Source organism: Phyllostomus hastatus, unplaced genomic scaffold (assembly GCF_019186645.2).
Source record: "Phyllostomus hastatus isolate PE091 unplaced genomic scaffold, TTU_PhHast_1.1 phas_contig_551, whole genome shotgun sequence".
Lineage (NCBI taxonomy): Eukaryota > Metazoa > Chordata > Mammalia > Chiroptera > Phyllostomidae > Phyllostomus > Phyllostomus hastatus.
In genome coordinates this window covers 11451965-11472822 of record NW_025333909.1, presented here as the reverse complement: position 1 = coordinate 11472822, position 20858 = coordinate 11451965, and the positions used below count along the sequence as shown (strand labels likewise).

The following is a 20858-nucleotide window of genomic DNA, read 5'->3' as shown; positions in this document are numbered from 1 at the left end:
GTATTAAATATAAAGAGTATTTACTATAATTTGACATAAATAAACTTGTGATTAATGATAACATTGCTCTTATAATGATATTTCAAACTGCTTCTAGAAAGATATAAATCTAGAATGTCTCATTTATGGACACAAAAATAATTTATAAATTATACTTCATAAAAACCCATGTTCCTTCTTGGCATGCCAATATTGAGTGGTTACCGGTCACAGCATTATTCTAGGCACTGGGGTCTGGTGGGGTACAGACACATGTTAGTGATGGAATGGAAATTAAATCCCAGCTGAGAGGAAATCAATACCAATGTAAGGACTTAATGATGACATTGATATTAACACATTTATAGTAAGAGAATAATTACATTTTTAATAAGAGCTATAAAGGGAGATTATGAAGTATTTTCAGGGGTTATGTAAGGGGAAACTAGCATATATGATATAGTATAAAGACAGTAAGAAAGTTCTTTTAAGTTCTGGATTTTTAAACTCAGTTGTGTAACTTATGACTACACCACATCTGGGAAAAGTAACTTTTAGCTTGTTTTCTTTTTTAGTTTTATGTATTTATGTTTCTGTATTTTGTGTTGGTGTATTTAGATTTCAGATTTGTTTTTAATTCTTATTTATTCTATCACAGTTGTCTGAACTTTTCAGTCTTGAATATTTGCCTGAATTTTTAATTTGCTTTTGGTTTCCCCAGCAAATGAAGGCAAGTTTATGTCAGTTGAAAAATCCAAGAACAGCCTATTTACTGCCTTTTAATGATTTTATGGGAAATGGCAGTAATGTTAAAAAATAGATTTTTTACATTTTCACAGTGGCATTGAGATATACTAGTCAGATCATGGATAATGTCTCTGTAACTCTTGTGTTTTCTATGAGTCCTCTGCGCGGTGCCATAGCAATTAGCTACGAGTATTTATATTGAAATTTTAACGGACTAAAATTAGCTACAATCTAAAAACAGTTCCTCGATCTCACTAGCCACATTTACATTTCTCACAGCTACATGTTGGTACTGGCTCCATGATTACGCAACGTTCTACCGAACCGTCTATTTCTAAGATGTCATATTTTTGTTTAACAAAAAGCTACATTCATCATTTGCAGTGGTGACAACCTCCCCAGGCTAATATGCTCTTGCCATCTCTCCCAGAAGAGGAGAAGAGGCAAGACAAGAGGCGCCCGGTGCAGAGACCCAGGTCCCGCTTCCGTCAGGACCAGTGCGTAGGATGCTCTAAAATCCCCCCATCTTTGGGCCTGCGTGATGGGCAGTTGTGTGTCTTCCGTCAGCCCCCAGGAGGGGAATAAACAATTGAATTGTTTAAACAATTCTGTTCCGTCAGGTGTTTGCTGGTTGACGTACCGAAAACGTCACATTGTCCAACCAATTGGTGGACGAGTTGCCCACATGTAAGACATGTAAGAGAGAAATAATTTTCCATACAGTTTGCTTAGATACCGAACTTTGATGCCAACGTGTAGTTAGTGCCCACAGGAGCTGACTCCCTTTATTCTTGAATGAGTCAGCCCACCTAACACTCACGTCCACACACGCAATGAAACAAACCGAAGTCCTTTCCTACGATGCGAGAACACAGGGGAAGCTGGAAAGGGGAAATTAAGGTGTTCTGACATGTCTCCTTAATTCATCACCTCGCTCGCTTAGCATAGACGTGTCCTAGGTACTGGTCATTGACTGGTAGTACCCTCCATTCCAAACCTACTTCACACGCCTGCCCCTTGTTTAGAAAGACAAGCTCAACCTAAGATCCTCTCCCGGTAAGAGGGCTAGGTACCGCTCCTGTGTGTGTGTGACTCGGTAATTGACTTCATGAAATCTTCATATGCTGACATATGTGACTACACTGTAACACAGCATCAAGCTTTGCTTACATGTATAGTCTCTGCATAGACAGCAAACGCATTCAACGAGCATTTCTTAGATGAAAAGTGTAGGAATTTAAAAGGATAGTTCCTATTCCAAAACACAAAAGGAGAAAGGGTCGAGTTCCGTTGTTCTTGCTTTTAATTCTCAGTCTGTGCAGGAACAGAAACAGGCTACAATTGTTGACTTCGGTGTTTTGTTTTATTTTATTTGTTATTGTTTTATCCTCACCCAAATTGCCAACTGCAGTTCAGATTAAAAGAAATTTATGCGCTTTTTAATAACCTCATGTAATGCAAAGGGCTTAATTTCATTGGTGAATGATATATCTTCCACGATTCTAAAATAAGCTTTGAGTTTGCAAACCCAGGACAAAAACTGCTGAAATAAGCAAGATGTTAAGCTCGTCTGAGAGTTTAATTTTTTTTTGGTACGGATTTGTAAAACTAAAGAAGAGGAAGTTGCTGTTGCATATGAATAAAACATACGCATGGCCAAATTAAAAGCTGTATCTTCACTTATTGTTCTGGGAAGGAATGAACTGACCCATCGTGCCACGCTGTAATATTGTTGACATGCGTGTATGCAAGGCATCAGTTTGTTGCTTACTGGAAGGTAATAAATAACGGAGCACTCCCACGGCCATAAATCTGGTACCACTGCCCAGAAAACGCATGGAGTGCCAGGAAGGACTAAAAATAGTTCCAAAGAGATTGGATTTTAAAACTGATGAAATAAAAGCTGTTTCTTCTGTAGAATGAAGAAAAGACAAAAAATGATTTCTGAGCTTTACCACTGCCAGATTTATCAAGAACCACCCTGATTTTTTTTTTAAATTTTGTTCTTACAGTTAGTTATTGATACATTTTTGGGCCAGAGAAAAATGCAGGAGCACAGTTTCAAATGGATAAGACCCAGAGATATGAGTATTTTAGAAAACGGTAAGAAAAAGAATTTGGCCCTGGCTGGTGTGGCTCAGTGGACTGAGCACCGGCCTGCAGACCAAAAGGTCACTGGTTCGATTCCCAGTCAGGGCACATGCCTGGGTTGTGGGCCAGGTCCCCAGTAGGGAGCATGTGAGAGGCAACCACACATGGATGTTTCTCTCCCCTTCTCTCTCTATCCCTTCCCCTCTGTCTAAAGATAAATAAATAAAAATTTTAAGAAATATCATGGGTACTATAATAAATTACTTTCATTCCATTAAAAAGTTTCTTTGCTATAGGCTGGAGAAAATAGCCACTGTTTCTTGAATATTCAATATCGTGATACCATTCAGATTCTATAAACTATTTCTAAAACATTTCTCTCAGCATTCATTTGTAGCATTGTCAAAGGCAGATACCATTTAAAAAATGACCTGAGTTGTCAGTCGCATATTTGACAATAACCTTGAAGTACTAAGTCCCTCCTTACTTTGAAGTTATACGAGGTAAAGAAGAGTCACGTGTCTAGAAGACACTCACTTTTCGGAAACAAATGAACTTACATTTAAATACTAATATCAATTAGTAATACCATGCATAGGGTTTAAGATATCAAACTTTCTTTTTTACTTGTTATGATTCAGCAAAGCCTGTTTAGTAGAAGAGTGATATTTGTGTCACAGGGTCTTTCTTCTTTTATTAGCATGGGTCCCAAGAAAAACAATTTTTAATTGGGTTTTTTCCCTCTATTTTATCAGATTTTAACACTCGAATAATTTGTTTTTCCTCTTGGACAAGAGAGTAGGCACTCAAGAAGTTTCTTCAAAATGCTAACAGTTTTGGATTAAATTCTGTCTTAAAGTACAGTCCTGACTTACTTCAGGATTTTTTGGATGTATATGATAAATACTACCTATTACATTTTTATCACATCAACTAGAGCAAAAATGAAAATTATTGAATTATCTCAATAGATGCAGAAAAGGCATTGGACAAGATTCAACATTCATTTTTGATTAAAGGAAAACCTCTCAACAAATTGGGCATAGAAGGATCTTCCTTCTAGTTGATAAAGGCTGTATATGACGAGCCCACGGCTAACATCAGACTCAATGGTGCAAAGCTGAAAGCTTTTAAGCCTTGGCTGGCGTAGCTCAGTGGATTGAGCATGGGCTGCGAACCAAAGTGTCGCAGGTTCGATTCCCAGTCAGGGCACACGCCTGGGATGCAGGCTGTGACCCCCAGCAACCGCACATTGACGTTTCTCTCTCTCTATCTCCCTCCCTTCCCTCTCTAAAAAGAAACAAATAAAATCTTTAAAAAAAAGCTGAAAGCTTTTCATCTCAGATCAGGAATAAGACAAGATTGCCCTCTTTCACCATCCTTCACCACTATTATTCAACATAATTTATACTAGAAGTCTTAGCCACAACATTCAGACAAGAAAAAAACAAAAGGAAAAGAATGAAAAGGCATCCAAATAGGAAAGGTACTATTAAAACTGTCACTATTTTCAGATGACATGCTATATAGAGAAAACCCTAAACAATACAGCAAAGGTTAACAGAATAAAAAATTCCATAAAGTAGCAAGACACAAACTAAGTATACAGAAATCTTTTGTATTCATGTACACTAAAAATGAACAATCAGAAGGACAAAGAAAGAAAATAACCCCACTCACAATTACATTTGAAAGAATAAAATAACTATGGATAAACTTAACCAAGGAAGTAAAAATCTTTACTCTGAAAACTAGAAGACATTGAAGGAAGAAATTGAAGAAGACATAAATGAATGGAAGGGTATACCATACTCATGGGTACAAAGGATTAATATTGTTAAAATGATCATAAGACCCACACCAATTTACAGATTCAAAGCAATTCCTACCAAAATACCAATGTTACTCCTCTCAGAACTAGAGACAAATAAACCTAAGATTTATATGGAACCACAAAAGACCCCAAATAGCCAAAGCAATCTTGAGAAAGAACAAAGGTGGACATATCAAGCTCCCTGACTGGAAAGTATACTACAAGGCCATAGTAATCCAAACGGTATGGTACTGGCACAAAACAGACACATAGATCAATAGACTGGAGAGCCCAGAAATGAGCCCTCACTTAATATGGTCAACTAATCTATGACAAAGGAGGTAAAAATATACACTGGAGTAATGACAGTGTCTACAACAAACAGTGTTAGGAAAACTGGACTGATCCATGCCAAAAAAAAAGAAAGAAAGAAAAAGAAAAAGAAAATAGCTCTGGCTGGCATAGCTCAGTGGATTGAGCACGGGCTGTGAACCAAAGAATCGCAGGTTCGATTCCCAGTCAGGGCATATGCCTGGGTTGCAGGCCACAGCCCCCAGCAGCCGCACATGGATGTTTCTCTCTCTCCCTTTCTCCCTCCCTTCCCTCTCTAAAAATAAGTAAATAAAATCTTTAAGAAAGACAAAGAAAATAAAGAAACTGGACCACAACAATGAACTGAGGATGGGTTAAAAACATAAACATAAGGCCTGAAACCATAGAACTCCTAGAAGAAAACACATAAGTATATTATCTGTCATCAGCCTGAGTAATATGTTTGGGAAACACCCCCTCAAGCAAGAGAAATAAAAACAACAACAAACAAATAGGACTAATACATCAAACTAAAAAGCTTCTGTACGTGGAAGGAAATCTTCACAAACAAAGGTAACTTATCTATGGCCTTCTGGATGGCCGTGAATCCTGGGCATTGTTTTATGCCCTCTCTCTGGCAGAATAATGAGAGCACTTGATTGCATTATTTGGAATAAGTGCTCAGATTGCAATGTCTTAAAAGTGTTAACTTAAATTCATAATGTTATAAACTGGAACAAAAAAGATTTAATTGACAATATCAGAGTGGTTATATCCACGAGAGCAGATGGATATTAAGACAAATCCATACATTAGGGTTGTATTTTTTCAGCCTATGCTTCCCTTCGTTTTGAAAGTCAGGTTTTTAAATTCAGAAAGAAAGGAAAAATCTTGAACAAAGACTGAGTATGCAATATATAAATTCAACAAGATGTCATTTGATTAATTCTAACTTCTTAAGAGTAAGCCATTCATTTTTACTATGTATAATAATTTGGCATTCTCTCCGTCACTTGTTCCATCTGCTGCTTGCTCGCTCTCTCCTCTCTGTGCAGTTTCTAAGACTTGCAAAGACTAAGTTTGCCTTATAATATAGACATACTATTTAATACTAGACAAATGTTTAAATTACCAATTGGACTCGATCCCAGAGATTTTCATGTTTTCTACTTGAACTGAAAATATTTTCATTGGAGGACTATATTTTCAAGTATGTGATTTTCATCACTAACTGTTTTTAATTGAAAAGGCACGCACAACAAATGAAATGTCACTCCTAACAGATGAGCTGGATTCAGAAGAAAACAAGAAGACAGTACATTGTAGTTGAGGGGTGAGAGCATGGTGAAAACAGCGGTGTGGTGATCTGTCGCTGATACTTCAGGAATTAATTTCCTCGAAGTAAAATGCAAAGATTTACATGCCTCCCAAAACATGAAAAATCTGTTAAATACAGTAGTCCTCCCTTATCCTCGGGGGATAGGTTCGAAGACCCCCAGCCACGAATAGTACCAAACCCTAAGTATATGTTTTTCCCTATACATCCATATTCTGACAAAGTTTAATGTATAAGTTAAGCACAGTAAGAGATTAACCACAAGCACTGTGATATTGCCATAGTTCAGTCGGATAACCAAAATGTTTAAATTGCACGCCAAAGCTTGAATAGACCAGACAAAGGGATAATTCATGTCATGCTACTCAGAATGGCGTGCAATTTAAAACTTAGGAATTGTTTATTTCTAGAATGTTGCATGTCATATGTAAGGACCGAAGTTGATCACGGGTCACTGAAATCGCAGAACGTGCAACTGCGGGGGCGGGGGGGGAGGGGCTACTGTGCTTAAGTCCTCAACCAATGCCATTGGCTTTCATTTTATATTTATTTATCAACAGCTGTTGAAATAAGGGAATTAAATGAATGTTTCTTAGTTTGTCACTAAATAGAATTTCCAGCTTTTTGATAGCTATGTGGACTCATATTCATCCATATAATCAGTGACTTAAATAAATAGTATGTTCAACTAAAATTAATCTATAAAGTTCTACACTTAATTTATTTATAATCCATTTTTTTTTCATTTTATATAACCCTGGGTTGTTTGGAGCATCACTCTTTCTGTTAACCATTTCGTTAATTATAATTTCATTACTAAAAGCAAAGCTCTCCTTGTCATTGGCCAAGCTATTTTTAATGGATTAAAACTCTTGTCTTCAAAGGATAGTTCGGTCTCCTCATAAACCAGGAAAATACACTAGCATCACGAATGGCTTGTCCTAGAAAACCTCCTAAGTAAAACCTGACACCGAAAATCCACTACATTTAGAATGATTAAAAGTTTAAAAAGTTTAAATTTATTACGGCTTATCTATCTACAGAGCCCACTACAGAAAGACAATAATGATTCACCTACAAGGGACGGGGAGACAGAAAAAGATTTCAGCCTGAAAAAGATGAGAGGAAACTGTATTTTAAACAAATGGCATGTGAATGAGATATAAATAAAGCAATCCCAGATGGTAGGAGTTGTGTATGAGAAAGTATTCACATTAGCGGTATCTCAGTCGTACGGAGGGCCCGGAGGAGGCAGAGACGAATGGAGAGGAGGAGACCTTTGATCCCACAAATGGAAGTTTGTTTGCTTTTAACTTGAACTTGGTCCGAAATGAATGTGGAGCCAGTGGCATTGATTGAGAAAGAGCATAACGCTGTCAGATTTTTCTCGGTATACAGATATAAAATATGTATGAAAAGGGGGTGAGCTTGTAAAATAAGCTTTTGAAAACAGCTTCATTTTAGAGAAACTGAGGAACACTATAATTAATCTGAAACTACAGAGCTGAATTAGTAACTACTGTTTATAGAATACCTTTCTATAAGGCACTTGGCAAATTACATGTTTTCCGATTTTATTAATTGTCTTATATCTGTACTGATACAAAAGGACACTTTTGATTTTGTCCATTATACTGCAGAGGAATTGGAAGCATAGACAGCAAGTTTGAAATTAAGATATCACCACCTCTAGTACGGGAATTACCATTTTTGTCAAAAGGTTTTAGTTCTGGTCTCCAAACAGTTTTGCAGATAAATCTTGGCAAAAAACGTATTAATAGTATCATTGCAGACCTAGCAAAAACTATACATAAATTAATGAAAAGTTAATGAAGGTGCTTGATAAAAATCTATGAAAGTAGATTGGGAAATTTTAATTCTTCTGAAAAAATGAAAACAAAAACTCCCTATGTTTTTAATGGCAGAATGAGAAATTTTAACATAATAAATGTTTTCCTCCTTCCTATCATTAGTGCAAAAAATACACTCTCTATAAAGACTGTTATTAAGCTCCTTGGAGACAGTCACTATTTTTCAAACATATTTTCATCCCTCAAGACTTTGTATATTGGGCACTCATTAAGTATATGTTTAATTTAGATGACTAATTAGACTAACATATTAGTAATCAGTTATTGTTATAACTGAGACAATATGTAGTAAAACAGTTTTCCATTCTTTAGAATTTTACTTTCTTCTATTGGAGATGCAAGTAACTTTTCTTTGTTTACCTGCAAGTACAGAGGCATCGACATGTAGCAATTAAAATATAATCCCACGAAACATGCTTTCAATGTATCAAAAAAAGCAAATGAAAAAACATATGGACAGTTGTGGTTTCACTGTTTTAGTTTCCAAAAAACGCCTGTATGTTCTATTTTGATGCACTGAGCTTTCTAGTAATAAATATTTAACGTTTTATGGGGAAAAACACATTATCATATTTTTTGTAGGATGAGACTGATGGAGATGCAATAATTTCTGCAAACAAAAAAAAAAAACCCCAGTGCATAAAGAACATTTCAGAAATAGGAAAATTTAGCTTTGTTTTATAATTAAATTCAACTTAATATTCTCCTTTATCTGGGAGCCTCTGCCTACATTGAGAAGCTGAAATTTAATTTGTGGTCACAGCAATTTATTTGATCTAGTATGCTATTATAATATTTAATTATTTGCACTCTTTAATTTATTTAGGATCAAGACTGTAAACTGATAAATGCAACAGGGGAATATAATTTCTTTAGTATTTGATTCTGAAGTGAAAACTTCTTTTTATGGGCATTTCACATTTTTTTACTAAATAATTTCTTCAAAAATGACCCAAAGTCACCTAAAAGTATAAAGCATAAATGCTCGCTGAAAGCATATAGCTTCATGAATAATTTCACAGATCAATGAAAACAAAATGAGAAAGTTTTCCCCAAAATGACCTTATTGGTTTTATCATCACTTCTGAACAAGTAGTTTTCATGTCTCCTGGAAACTATTTCCAACCCATCACTTTGGTTTTGGTCTCAGATCAATGAAATATCATATTTTAGCTCATTAAGAAGGTGCCACCGTAGTCAATATAAAGTGGTGTAGACACAGAGAATAATCTACACCAAGTAAACTACCCACATTGGGACATTTATTATCTCAGATTATTCGCATCGATCAGAGAATTATGGAAGCCAAGTAGATTTGTAAAACGAATCTTCTTGTTTTCATTAAGGAGAGCTGTATCCAGTCATTTTGTCTTGTATAAATATGCATTTCTACTGGGTTTTAAGTCATAGCATTTGGCAGGCACAAAATTATTGGTTTTGACTTGGACACAGTGAACAATGAAACAACAACAGATAAGTCTGTACCTAATAATAATTGACATAAAATTTAGCAGCATTTCTTAAGTTCGTCGGTATTACCGGGTCAGGGGGCAGGATATGAGTAAATGTATCAGCCTTGGAACCACATTTTATAAATTCTGCAATGGAGCTATCTGAAATGCACTACGTACACGTGGCCCATGTGGGACTATTAATAATATTTAATGAAAGGCATTAGTGGACTAGGAGTATTAACCGGGACTCTGATAATAGCTATGAAGTCAAAAGTTACTTTATATCATTACTGTCACACTCGAATTGTAGTCAGGCTTGACAGCACCAATCGGTGAAGAGAATGACCTTTCTATTGTCCTCTCCCGCCCCCGCGACTTGGGGTGCGCTTGGATAGTGACCCCCAGCTTCCAGGGCCCTAAAAGTCATTAGCATTTGATCACTGCGTCTTTTGCTATTTAGCACAGATGAAAGTAGTAATCAGCATGTCATAGAATTCGGAGAAATAATGAGGAAATCACTATATTTAATCTCTCGTGAGCTTCTCAGCACCAGGCAACTATGCTGATGAAACACGCACACTGTTTGCAGGCGGTTCCTGAGTCTTTACTGGTCACATAAGATAAAGAAACATTAACTCCTTCAGAATAATAAAGTAAGCCCTGGCTGGCGTAGCTCAGTGGATTGAGCACGGGCTGCGAACCAAAGTGTCGCAGGTTCGATTCCCAGTCAGGGCACATGCCTGGGTTGCAGGCTGTGACCCCCAGCAACCGCACATGGACGTTTCTCTCTCTCTCTCTCTTTCTCCCTCCCTTCCCTCTCTAAAAATAAACAAATAAAATCTTTTAAAAAAGACTATACTATAAAAAAAGAATAATAAAGTACCTTTGCCATTTTTCTCCACAATATATGATTCAATGCCTCATTCTCGGCAATTTCATTCAACGTTAACAAATCTAATGGTAGATAATAGTTTCAGATTTTGGATTTTCTCACCCAAGCTTTCAAAACAAATCTGACTGTGACGTTTTTTCCTAAGTCCGACCTCTTGATCAACAGAGAAGATATTTTCTTCTCATTTACTTTTAAAAATAAAGACCAAATGTATGTTCTTTTTAATTTAAAAAAAAAGAGAGAGGGAGAAACAAACAAGAGCCTCAAAGCCTGATTCCGTGAAAAGACTTTTTGCATCCCCAGGATGCACCGGTGTCTGAGGCCGATGGGAAAGATGAGACGGGCGAAAATGAGGGATGACTTTGAATGCAATCCCCAATCTGAGAAACACTCGATCTCCACGCCGTCTGCATAAACTGTCAGCCTTTGCAGCAGCGCTGCGCCGGCCACAGGGGAACCGATCAACATCCTGTCACTGAACTTGTGTAGAAATAATGCTGATAATATATACGAGGGAAGATGAAAATCCGAAGCAGAAAATGAAGACGTATGTGACAAACTAATTTCCCCTGAGTTCCAGCCGTGGGAAGAAGTTGGTCCTTGCGGTTTCTATCTGTACCCTGAGTTTCAGGTGCTTGAGTTACTTTTATTTGTGAGAATATTGGCTTCCCTATCCACGGATGAAATATGAAAAAAAAGCTTTATAAATAACAGGCTAAAAAACAGCAAAGTGACAGACAGTTAAAGACATATCGTAATTTCCTACTTCTGGCTGATAGCTGTCAAATATTGCCATATATGATAAATGATAATTATACACCTACAGTAACTCTATGTATAATGTTCACTATATACCACATGTAATATATAAAATCCTTTACCTATATTATTTAATAACACTTATTAAAATGATATATTTCTAATATGTAAGACCATATACGTATACACATGTATAGACACATATATGTCTGTACATATATAAATATGTAAAGTTATACATTTTTAGCCAACGTACTCTAAATTAATGGAAATTATATCAGAATATCATGGGGAATTCTCATTTATAGCATTACTTACTTAAAACTAGGGAACAGACTACATTTGACTTCTGGTTATTTTTTAAGTGACAACCAACATCAAGAAATTTTATAGATGAGCCCTGGCTGGTGTAGCTCAGTGGTGTAGCTCAGCAGTGAGCGCGGACTGCAAACCAAAGTGTCGCTGGTTCGATTCCCAGTCAAGGCCTAGGCCTGGGTTGTGGGCCAGGTCCCCAGTGGGAGCCACATGAGAAGCAACCACACATTGATGTTTCTCTCCCTCTCTTTCTCTCTCCCTTCCCTTCTCTCTAAAGATAAATTAAAAAACACAAAACTTTTTTAAAAAAGAAATTTTATAGATGAATCTTTTTTTCTTAGACAGTAACCTCATCTCTTAAAAAGTTGAAAATTAAGCTTTTTAGTTTGATACAATCCTTTTCGTTTATTTTTGCCTTTATTTCCCTTGCTTTTGGGGCCAAATTCATAAAATGTTCTCTATGACCAAGGTCCATAAGTTTAGTACCTATGTTCTTTTCTATGTAATTTATTGTTACAGGTCTTGTCTATTTAGGTCTTTGATTTATTTTGAGGTACTTTCATTCTCTACCCATTTTATAGAGTTTTAATTATAAATAGGTGTTATATGATTATCTTATGAAATACTTTTTCTGCATCTGTTGATAGCATCACATGATTTTTATTCTTTGTTTTGTCAATATGCTATACTGGGGTTAGCCAAAATGTTCATTTGTTTTTTTCCATGAGATGGCTCTAATAATGCTTAGTGGTCTGTAACTTCATTGGAAACAATTTTGTTAGATTGTGTTGTGACAGCTGCTGTATCAGCATGCATAAAAAAAACTTATCAAAATTGGTGATTTTTTGTGTAGCCACTTTTTAATATTGAAGTTGGAAGAAAATACGCAATATTTTCAGCTTATTATGCTTTATCATGTGAAGAAAGGTAAAAACCCAACCGAAACACAAAAACGATTCGTGCAGGGTATGGACAGGGTGGTGTGACTGATCAAAGGTGTCAAAGGTGTTTGCGAAGATTCATGCTGGAGATTTCTCGCTGGACGATGAATGCTCCACGGTCAGATAGAACAGATGCAGCTGACAGTGATCAGATCGACACATTCATTGAGAACAATAGGTATCCCAAGTGGGAAACAGCCGACATACTCAAAATATCCCAGTCAATAGTTATAATGTGTCTTTTAATGTAAGGAAAAAACTAAACGGCCTTTTTGGCCAACCCAATACAATGTGCCTTGGAGAAGACCTCTTTTGACTGAGGTAACTAGGTGTTCGGTTTCGTACTTTGATGCGAGAACGTAGCTCTTTGCATAGGTTGGGGAAGTTATAATGAACTATGTGTGTGAATACGCTCTCCCTTCCCTTCTCCCTCTCTTCTTCCCATGGTTCTTAGCTTGCTCTTCCTGATGGGCACATTGTTCTTGCACATTCATTATGCCCAAGTCTCTTTCTTTTCCCCTCTGCATCATTTCTAGATTTCTGTATTTGGTATTGCGAATTCTTTCCTCCATCTGGTCCACTCTATTTCCTATGCTTGCTAGTTCACTGTTGTGTTTTTGTTTGAGTTCTTCGTCTTGAGAATTTATTTTTTTTAGAGTTGGAATCTCTTGGATAAAGTCCTCATTTTGTTTGTTGATTTGTTTTCTGAGCTTCATTAAGTTTCCTGTCTGTATTTATTTGCATCTCATTGAGTTTTTCCAGAACTGCCAACAGGAATCCTCTGTCACTTAAGTCACACATTTCCATGCCTTAAAGTTTGTTTTCTGGTGATTTTTCTTTTCATTTTCTTTCTGAGCTATCTTGCTACTTTGGTTATTCTTGGTATTTGAGGGACTCCTTCTCTGCCTAGGAATCTATGTATGAGTGGCCCTTTTTGAGCAGATGACTAGGAACATGTCTATTATTTTCCAGTAAGTGGTGCTGAATCACAAGTACTTTAGCTGTGAAATCCCAGTGCTGGCCTCCACAGCACTGCCGGCAGTGTAGCCATGATGTATGGGGTCGCATGGGCTGGGGGGCTGGGGAACCAGGCAGCCGTCTGTGTCACTTTGTCCTCCTAGTAACGGTGACCTCAGACCTCTGCGGCGGCGCCTCTGTACCTCAATCTGGGACCAATCACAGAGTTCACCCTCTGCTCATGGGAAAAAGTGATTCTGTAGTACCAGCCCTTGGGTTTGCAGATTCTGTAATGTGTTCCACAAGGGCGAACAGAAGTGAGCTCTGGGAGGCCACGGGGTGGCCAGGCTCTGTAGCTTTGTCTGTCTGTCCAGAATGTCAACCGCCAGACAACTGCATCTGCACCCCCAGGTCTCTGGGCTCGGCCACAGCTCCTCCAGCCCAGTGCTGCAGGGATGCCCGCCCGGTCTCTTTGCGCCCCCTGGCGGCCAGGAGGGGCCAGACGCAACCTGATCCCTCCCCTCTCCGGGCTGAGCCCCACCGTGAGCTTCTGGCTGCAGGGCTGTGTCTGTGGCTCCTCTCAGCGTTCCTCCCTTCTCGCCTGCCCCATTCGGGCCTAGTTGCCCGCCTTTACATGTCCAAAAGCACGGATCTCTCAGGCGTGTTTGTGTGTTGAGCAGGGAATCCTTCACTGAGTTATAACTATTCCAGTTATTGGGACTTCAGGGGGAGACCAGGGGATCCTTCACTCCACCATTCCTCTACGGCTCCCTTTATTTTTGTTTATTGTATACATCTCCGATTTAGAAGATTTAGAAGATTTAGAAGATAGCAGGACCTGTTTGTGTGTAAATTGACCTATTTTTGCCTAGAGATTTTCTATATATCGCCCCCTTTTCTCCCTTTGTTGTCAGAACTTGTCAGGCAAATGTCCTATTTCTCTGGTTAGGATAAACTAGGATTTTGCTAGTCTCGCCTAGTCATCAAAAGCAGAACAAATTAGCATGAATTAACTTTTTATGCTACTCTGCAGGACAGGGGGTCTTTTAAAATGACTCCAGTCGGCCTACTTTTTTTTTTTCAAATTGTAACACTTAGTCAATTTTATGGATGAATCAAAAACATGTTTCTTTTTGGTAAATCACATCTCTATTGCCCTTGCATACATGCTACTTTCACGACAGGGACCTTTTGTAAGTCCAAGTTCTCCCTGTGGTAACGTCACCCATGCCACGGCCCTCTGCGTGCCCTGGGCTATACACTTTTTCTTCTGTGCTCATTATTTTGAACAAGCAGGGAGGACAGTATTTGTACCTGGTGCCCCACAGATGGCCCAGTGCTTTAGATGCGTGGCGTAGTTCGCTTCTGGCTTATCATACGTTCTAAAGCAGAGTGAAGGTTTAGAGTATGTCTATTCTAAGACACATCTAAGAACTAGTAGGGAGCGTGCCTTTTTGTCATTTCCTGGCCATCATTCAAAGAAATTTGAACAAAAACATAGTGTGACAGAGTTAAAAGAATGCTAGTAGGTTTATTTGTTTCAAGTTAGTGAGCAGCTTTGCGAGACAAAAAAAATTGGGGAAGTTCATAAGCTGCCTAGAGGAAGATATCCAAAAATTATTATTGGACTAAAACACTGCCTTTTGAAACAATACCTGTTTTGGGGATGGCTAGGTAGAGAGATCCTGTTTCTAATATCTGATTTGTATTTGGTAAAAGTCTTTGATTTGTACCTGTTGATTTTGACTTCCCAATTGAAGTGTTTTTGTTTAGGCTGTGCTAACCAATATGGTTGCCACCACCACCATATGTGATTATTAAAGTTAAGACTAAATACAATTTAAAAATCACTTCCATGGTAACACGAACCCTATTTCGAGTATGCAACAGTCACTCGTGGCCAGTAAGTACTATACTGGAGATCACAGGATATTAAAATGGAGTCATTGCAGAAAGTTCTATTAGTAGCTTTAAAGACAGAATGGGGAGAGGGATCACGAGGGAGACGGGCGGAAGGGTCCAGTCCAGGACCATGCATAAAGGACTCGTGGACAATACGGGTGGGCAGGGTAGGGGAGAGCAGCAGGGGAAAGACTGGGACAACTGTAATTAAACATCAATAAAAAATAAAAATTAGAAAAAAGATAGAATCCACTAAGCCTCACATTTTAATGAGGAGCCCAATTTTTTTTTAATTTAAACAATCTTTTTTTTTAGATTTTATTTATTTATTTTTAGGGAGGGAAGGGAGGGAGGGAGAGAGAGAGAGAGAGAGAGAGAGAGAGAGAGAGAGACATCCATGTGCGGTTGCTGGGGGCCATGGCCTGCAACCCAGGCATGTGCCCTGACTGGGAATCGAACCTGCGATGATGCTTTGGTTCACAGCCCACACTCAATGCACTGAGCTACGCCAGCCAGGGCAGGAGCCCAATGTTTTAAAACATTTCCAAAAATCTTCTATGCAGGTATAGGGACTCTTTAGTTATTGCTTACTCTTTCCGACTCGGCCCCTGGGAGAGGTCTGTCCATCCGCTCACGTGACAACAGAAGAGGCTAAAGGTCAGAAAGGTTAAACGGGTGGGGGCATTTCTCATTTCGATAAACAGAAAACTGTGATCAGTATCTGGCTGCATCCTGCACAGTGGATCCATTTCATTCATCGGATAAAGAGGTGTCGCTGTGTGGGTTTTACCGAAAACCGTGCATTTATAAATAACCTATCACTTTGTTTTCTGTTTTTACTCCTTATGCTCACACACAAGTCTGCATTTCAATCCAGTTCACTCAAAAGATCTGTAGCTTTCAATTCCTAAATGCATTTATAAACAAATGTTTCTTCACAACAGGTTGGTATCGGCCGAGTAGTTTTGCCCTATTTTATGCCCCCTCCAAGGCCAAAACCTTTAGGTAACATCTTATCTGTGTGTTCTTTGAGTGTTTTTAACATTGATCAGTATGGTAATCACAATCTGTTAATGAATTGTCAGAAAATATCTATAAAACTTTGAAAATCCCTTGACCCTATCTATATGAAATCTACACAATTGTCCTTTTATACATTTTGCAGTATCATTCGTACGCATTGTACTATGTTATGTAGCCAAATCTGAGTTTTCTACTACTCTATATACCATATAGGTAATTAAATTATTTCAAAGAATATCAAATACTGCATTTAATTTTTCCTCTGCCTTCCCCATTCCAAGAGCCAACTAAAGGCAATTCTTCACCTTAATTGGAGCTTTTTCACTGTATCTTCAAAGAATTGGAACAAAATGAAAATATTTAACGTTAACAACACATTGGCTGAAATGTACTCTCATTTTGATGACTCGAAATGCTGAAATCTCTTACCTTGAGTTGAAAACCATCATGAAAAATATTTATCGTTATTCTCTATGCACATGTAAAAAATGCTAGTAATGGAAATTGTGTAGTCAGTGCTCCCGGAAACGTATCTGGCATATTTTCAATAGGCAAGATAAAGCTTTGTATGCAATCACTGGGAAAAAGTGATAGGTTTGTGTGTTCATAATTAATGTTTACATTTACTTGTTTAGGTCAAGTTTGTGACAATCATTCCCAGACAGATTAAAAGTACGATCCCGGGTCAGTTACTGATTTGTCGGTAGCAGAGCTGAATAGGTTGTGTGATGGAAACGCAAAATAGTGCGTGCTAAGGAATATAGAGAAAATTAAGACCCAGATTAATAAACCCCATGCAGTGGCAAACATTCTACTGATAAAATTTCTGCACTGCTACTTTGCCTAAAGTTTGAAAAATCGAGGTGATGACCCACTCAAAATTTTCCAAGTACACCAAGATCCTCATTTGTCTTTAAACACCCCATGAGCTACGTGTAGGGAAGGGTTTGTAAAACGCACCGCAAGCAAGGAGTAGTTCTGGACTCCGTTTATCCCTATGTCCGCATCCGAGGCCGCCGGGACAGAGTAGCGAGAACCTATGAGCGAGTTCTCCGGCACAGTTATGTTGATGATCGTCGTCGGGAACGACGGCGCGTTGTCGTTTATATCCTCTATCACAAAACGTATCTTAACCAGTTTAAATATCTCATCCGGCAAAATGGCCACCTCCACTTCATAAAAGCAATCGGCGTTATTGACGATCTCAGGGCATAGGACCTCCCGGTCGATGTTGACGTTAGTGGTGAAGATGTCCCCGGTGTCCTCCTGGATTCGGACCAGCGGCAGCTCCCCAAGCTTGTACACCAGCTTGAAGTTCAAGGGGATCTTGAGGGACACGTTGAGCATGAGCGTCAGGTTGAGGTCTCTCATCAGGTTGCCGATCAGGATGTTGTCCGGCAGTTCCTCCTGAATGAAATACTGTTTCATCTGGGCACCGGACTGGAACGTGATGCATACCAGGAGGGCCGCAAAAATATACGTCCGGGACAGGAAGCTTCGGTTCTGGGGGACGGCTGCGCTGCCCGTGTTCCCGTCCGTAAGGACCTGCCGGGAGGGAGGACAACAGGGGAAGAGGAAGAAGACGTGAGCAAAGCCGACAACTACATGCACGCTAATAAAGTCGTTACACAAAAATATTAGCACGATCAACACTATTAAACCGACAGGTTGTTGTATTTTGTTCAAAGTTACTTTCTTTTTTTAAAAAACATTTTATTTATTCATTTTTAGGGAGGGAAGGGAGAGACAGAGAGAGAGAAACATGAATGTGCGGTTGCTGGGGGCCGTGGCCTGCCACCCAGGCATGTGCCCTGACTGGGAATCGAACCTGCGACGCTTTGGTTCGCTGCCCGTGCTCCATCCACTGAGCTACGTGAGCCAGGGACAGGCTGGTTTTGAATCCAAGTATTATCGCATGGAAGGGAAACAAAACAAGAATTTATGTGTTCACCATGGATAAAATATATAAAATATAATATTGTAACATATCAACATAGTTAAAGGTACTAAAAATAATTAAAATATTTAATTCAATGGTCAAGGAAAAGTAAGGGGATATGGTACCAATCACAAAAAGAAAGTCATTGCTCTTTTTTACACTATGGATTTCAAATGCAATTCCTTATTTGTAATGAAGGGTTATGACAATATTTGGGGGGGGGGGGGAGCTGTTCCAGGCCTCAAAATGTAAAGTAGATCTAAATAAAAGAACACAAGGACTCAGGACATATGACGGACTTGTCGATTACAGAACAGTCCTTTGACAGAAAACAGTGGTTGACATGACAAGTATCTTGGTAATAGAAAACGGTATTAACTAGTTTTTTTTTAATGAAAGGAAAAGAATAACAATGAATTACAGGGAGCCAACTTTCAAATCAACACAAACAAATGCCTCCTAAAACATTTTGGAAAAAAAATTACTTTTCAGGAGACAATGAATTCCACATCTCTGGAAGCACTGGTGGAGAAGACGGAGCACCCCATTAACTGCCCAGATTTATGATGTAGCAGATGACATCCAAACACTCAGTGGGAGGACTGCACCTCTCAGCTCTTAGAGTTTCTGTTTATACCTGGGAGAAAGTAGCCCATGTGCAATGGGGTTTCATGTGTACACACTGAAGTAAAAATTACCCCACTTGACTATGGTTTAAAAATGACAAAGGTGCCCTGGCTGGCGTAGCTCAGTGGATTAAGCCCGGGCTGCGACCCAAAGCCTCGCAGGTTCGATTCCCAGTCAGGGCACATGCCTGGGTGGCAGGCCATGGCCCCCAGCAACCGCACATGGATGTTTCTCTCTCTCTCCCTCTCTTTCTCCCTCCCTTCCCTCTCTAAAAATAAATAAATAAAATCTTCTAAAAATGACAAGGGCATTTGAAAACACTTTGCTCTCTTAGAACAGTGAGTTAGAAAACAGTCAATTTCCCTGGCTTTTTTATTCCTTCTTGCTTATTTTTTAAACTCACTAATATCTGCTAAATTATTTCCTTTCTCTATATACTGATAAAATTTGGTAAGAAATAGTTATAGTTTGAAATTTGTAAGTTTTTCATTTTCCTTTATGATCAATTCTTATTCTCAACTGGATATTTTTGATATAGCCTCAATTTTATATATTAAATATCTTTTATATCTAGTATCATGAAGCATTTAATGTGCTTCTAGATATTACTTGTAGTTTGTTATTTATAAACACAATCAAATTTGTTTCACTGCACTCAATCCTATCAGATGTTACTGTTTATAATTAAATGATAGATTAATGCAGTTATTAATGTATTCAGAAGTTTTTCCAAGAGCAGCTAACGAAGTTCTCAATATTTATTAGTAATCAATAACATTGACAAAATTTTACTAACAGTTCTAAAAGCAGGAGGACTCATGAAATACTATGTCTTGCTATAGATGTTATGTTTCAATTATCTCAGACCAATGTATTCTCTTAAATAATTTTCCAACTGTGTAACTATATTATCAGCATTAAAAGTATACCTATAGCCCTGAGTGGTGTGGCTCAGTGGATTGAGTGATGGACTGCAAACCAAAGGGTCGCCAGTTCGATTCCCAGTCAGGACACATGCCTGGGTTGTGGGCCAGGTCTCCAGTAGGGGGCGTGCAAGAGGCATCCACACATGGATGTTTCTCTCCTTCTCTTTCTCCCTCCCTTCCTGTCTCTCTAGAACTAAATATTTTTAAACTATACATATAGACAGGCCAGAAAATATAAAAATGGAGAAAAAGAAACTTCCCTATCTGCAATCAGTAACACAACAATTGAGATGGTTCAGGTTATGAGGGGAAACGAGAAATGAAGTTGAAACACACGACTTTTTATTTTCTTATCCCTGAATTATGGGCTAGATCACTTTCTTGTGTTGAGTGACCAATGGCATTTATGAAATATTTCAAGTATAAGAGTAAGCAGTGCTAATGTTGAAGGCATTTTACCCTCTTAGTAAACAACACAAAAAGACTATTGCCTGGGATATTTTTAGCATCCTTTGCTCAGTGAATTACCGGCCTCATACTCCTTCGTGAATGTAAGAGTAAAATATCCCATTTATACGTACTAAGAGCTAAGATTCATACATACACATGTGGACTACACACTGTGAATCTAGGACATCTGAAAAAACTGAGTGTCTGTGAGCATGAATTTATAAATACCATGCAAACATAAGCAAAATTCAAATGGGGACACTGACAATTGGAATTAAAACTACCACTCGATTCTTATCTTATCCTTAGGTATTACACATTATTCTAACTGGCAGAAGAGTACTACGGCGCATTTTTTAAAACACTGCACACGCACTGCAATCTCTCCGCACGAGAGGAGGAGTGAGGACAATGGCCTAATTCCAGACGGTCCCGTCTCCCCGCCCCCTCTGCTTCTGTCGCACTCTACCTTTACTGACGTCATCACATGAAACATTTTCACCTTGTATCATTGCCAATGTGTT

General features: G+C 38.4%; 1 protein-coding gene across 1 annotated transcript in view; it reads right to left on the bottom strand.

Annotated features, from left to right (window-relative positions):
• PCDH11X (protocadherin 11 X-linked) overlaps positions 1-20858 on the bottom strand; it is a 388563-nt gene that overhangs the window by 339926 nt on the left and 27779 nt on the right. The window contains exon 4 of the mRNA XM_045847395.1: positions 17353-17937. Coding sequence (XP_045703351.1) covers positions 17353-17937 — 585 coding nt within the window. The remainder of the gene's footprint in view (positions 1-17352; positions 17938-20858) is intronic.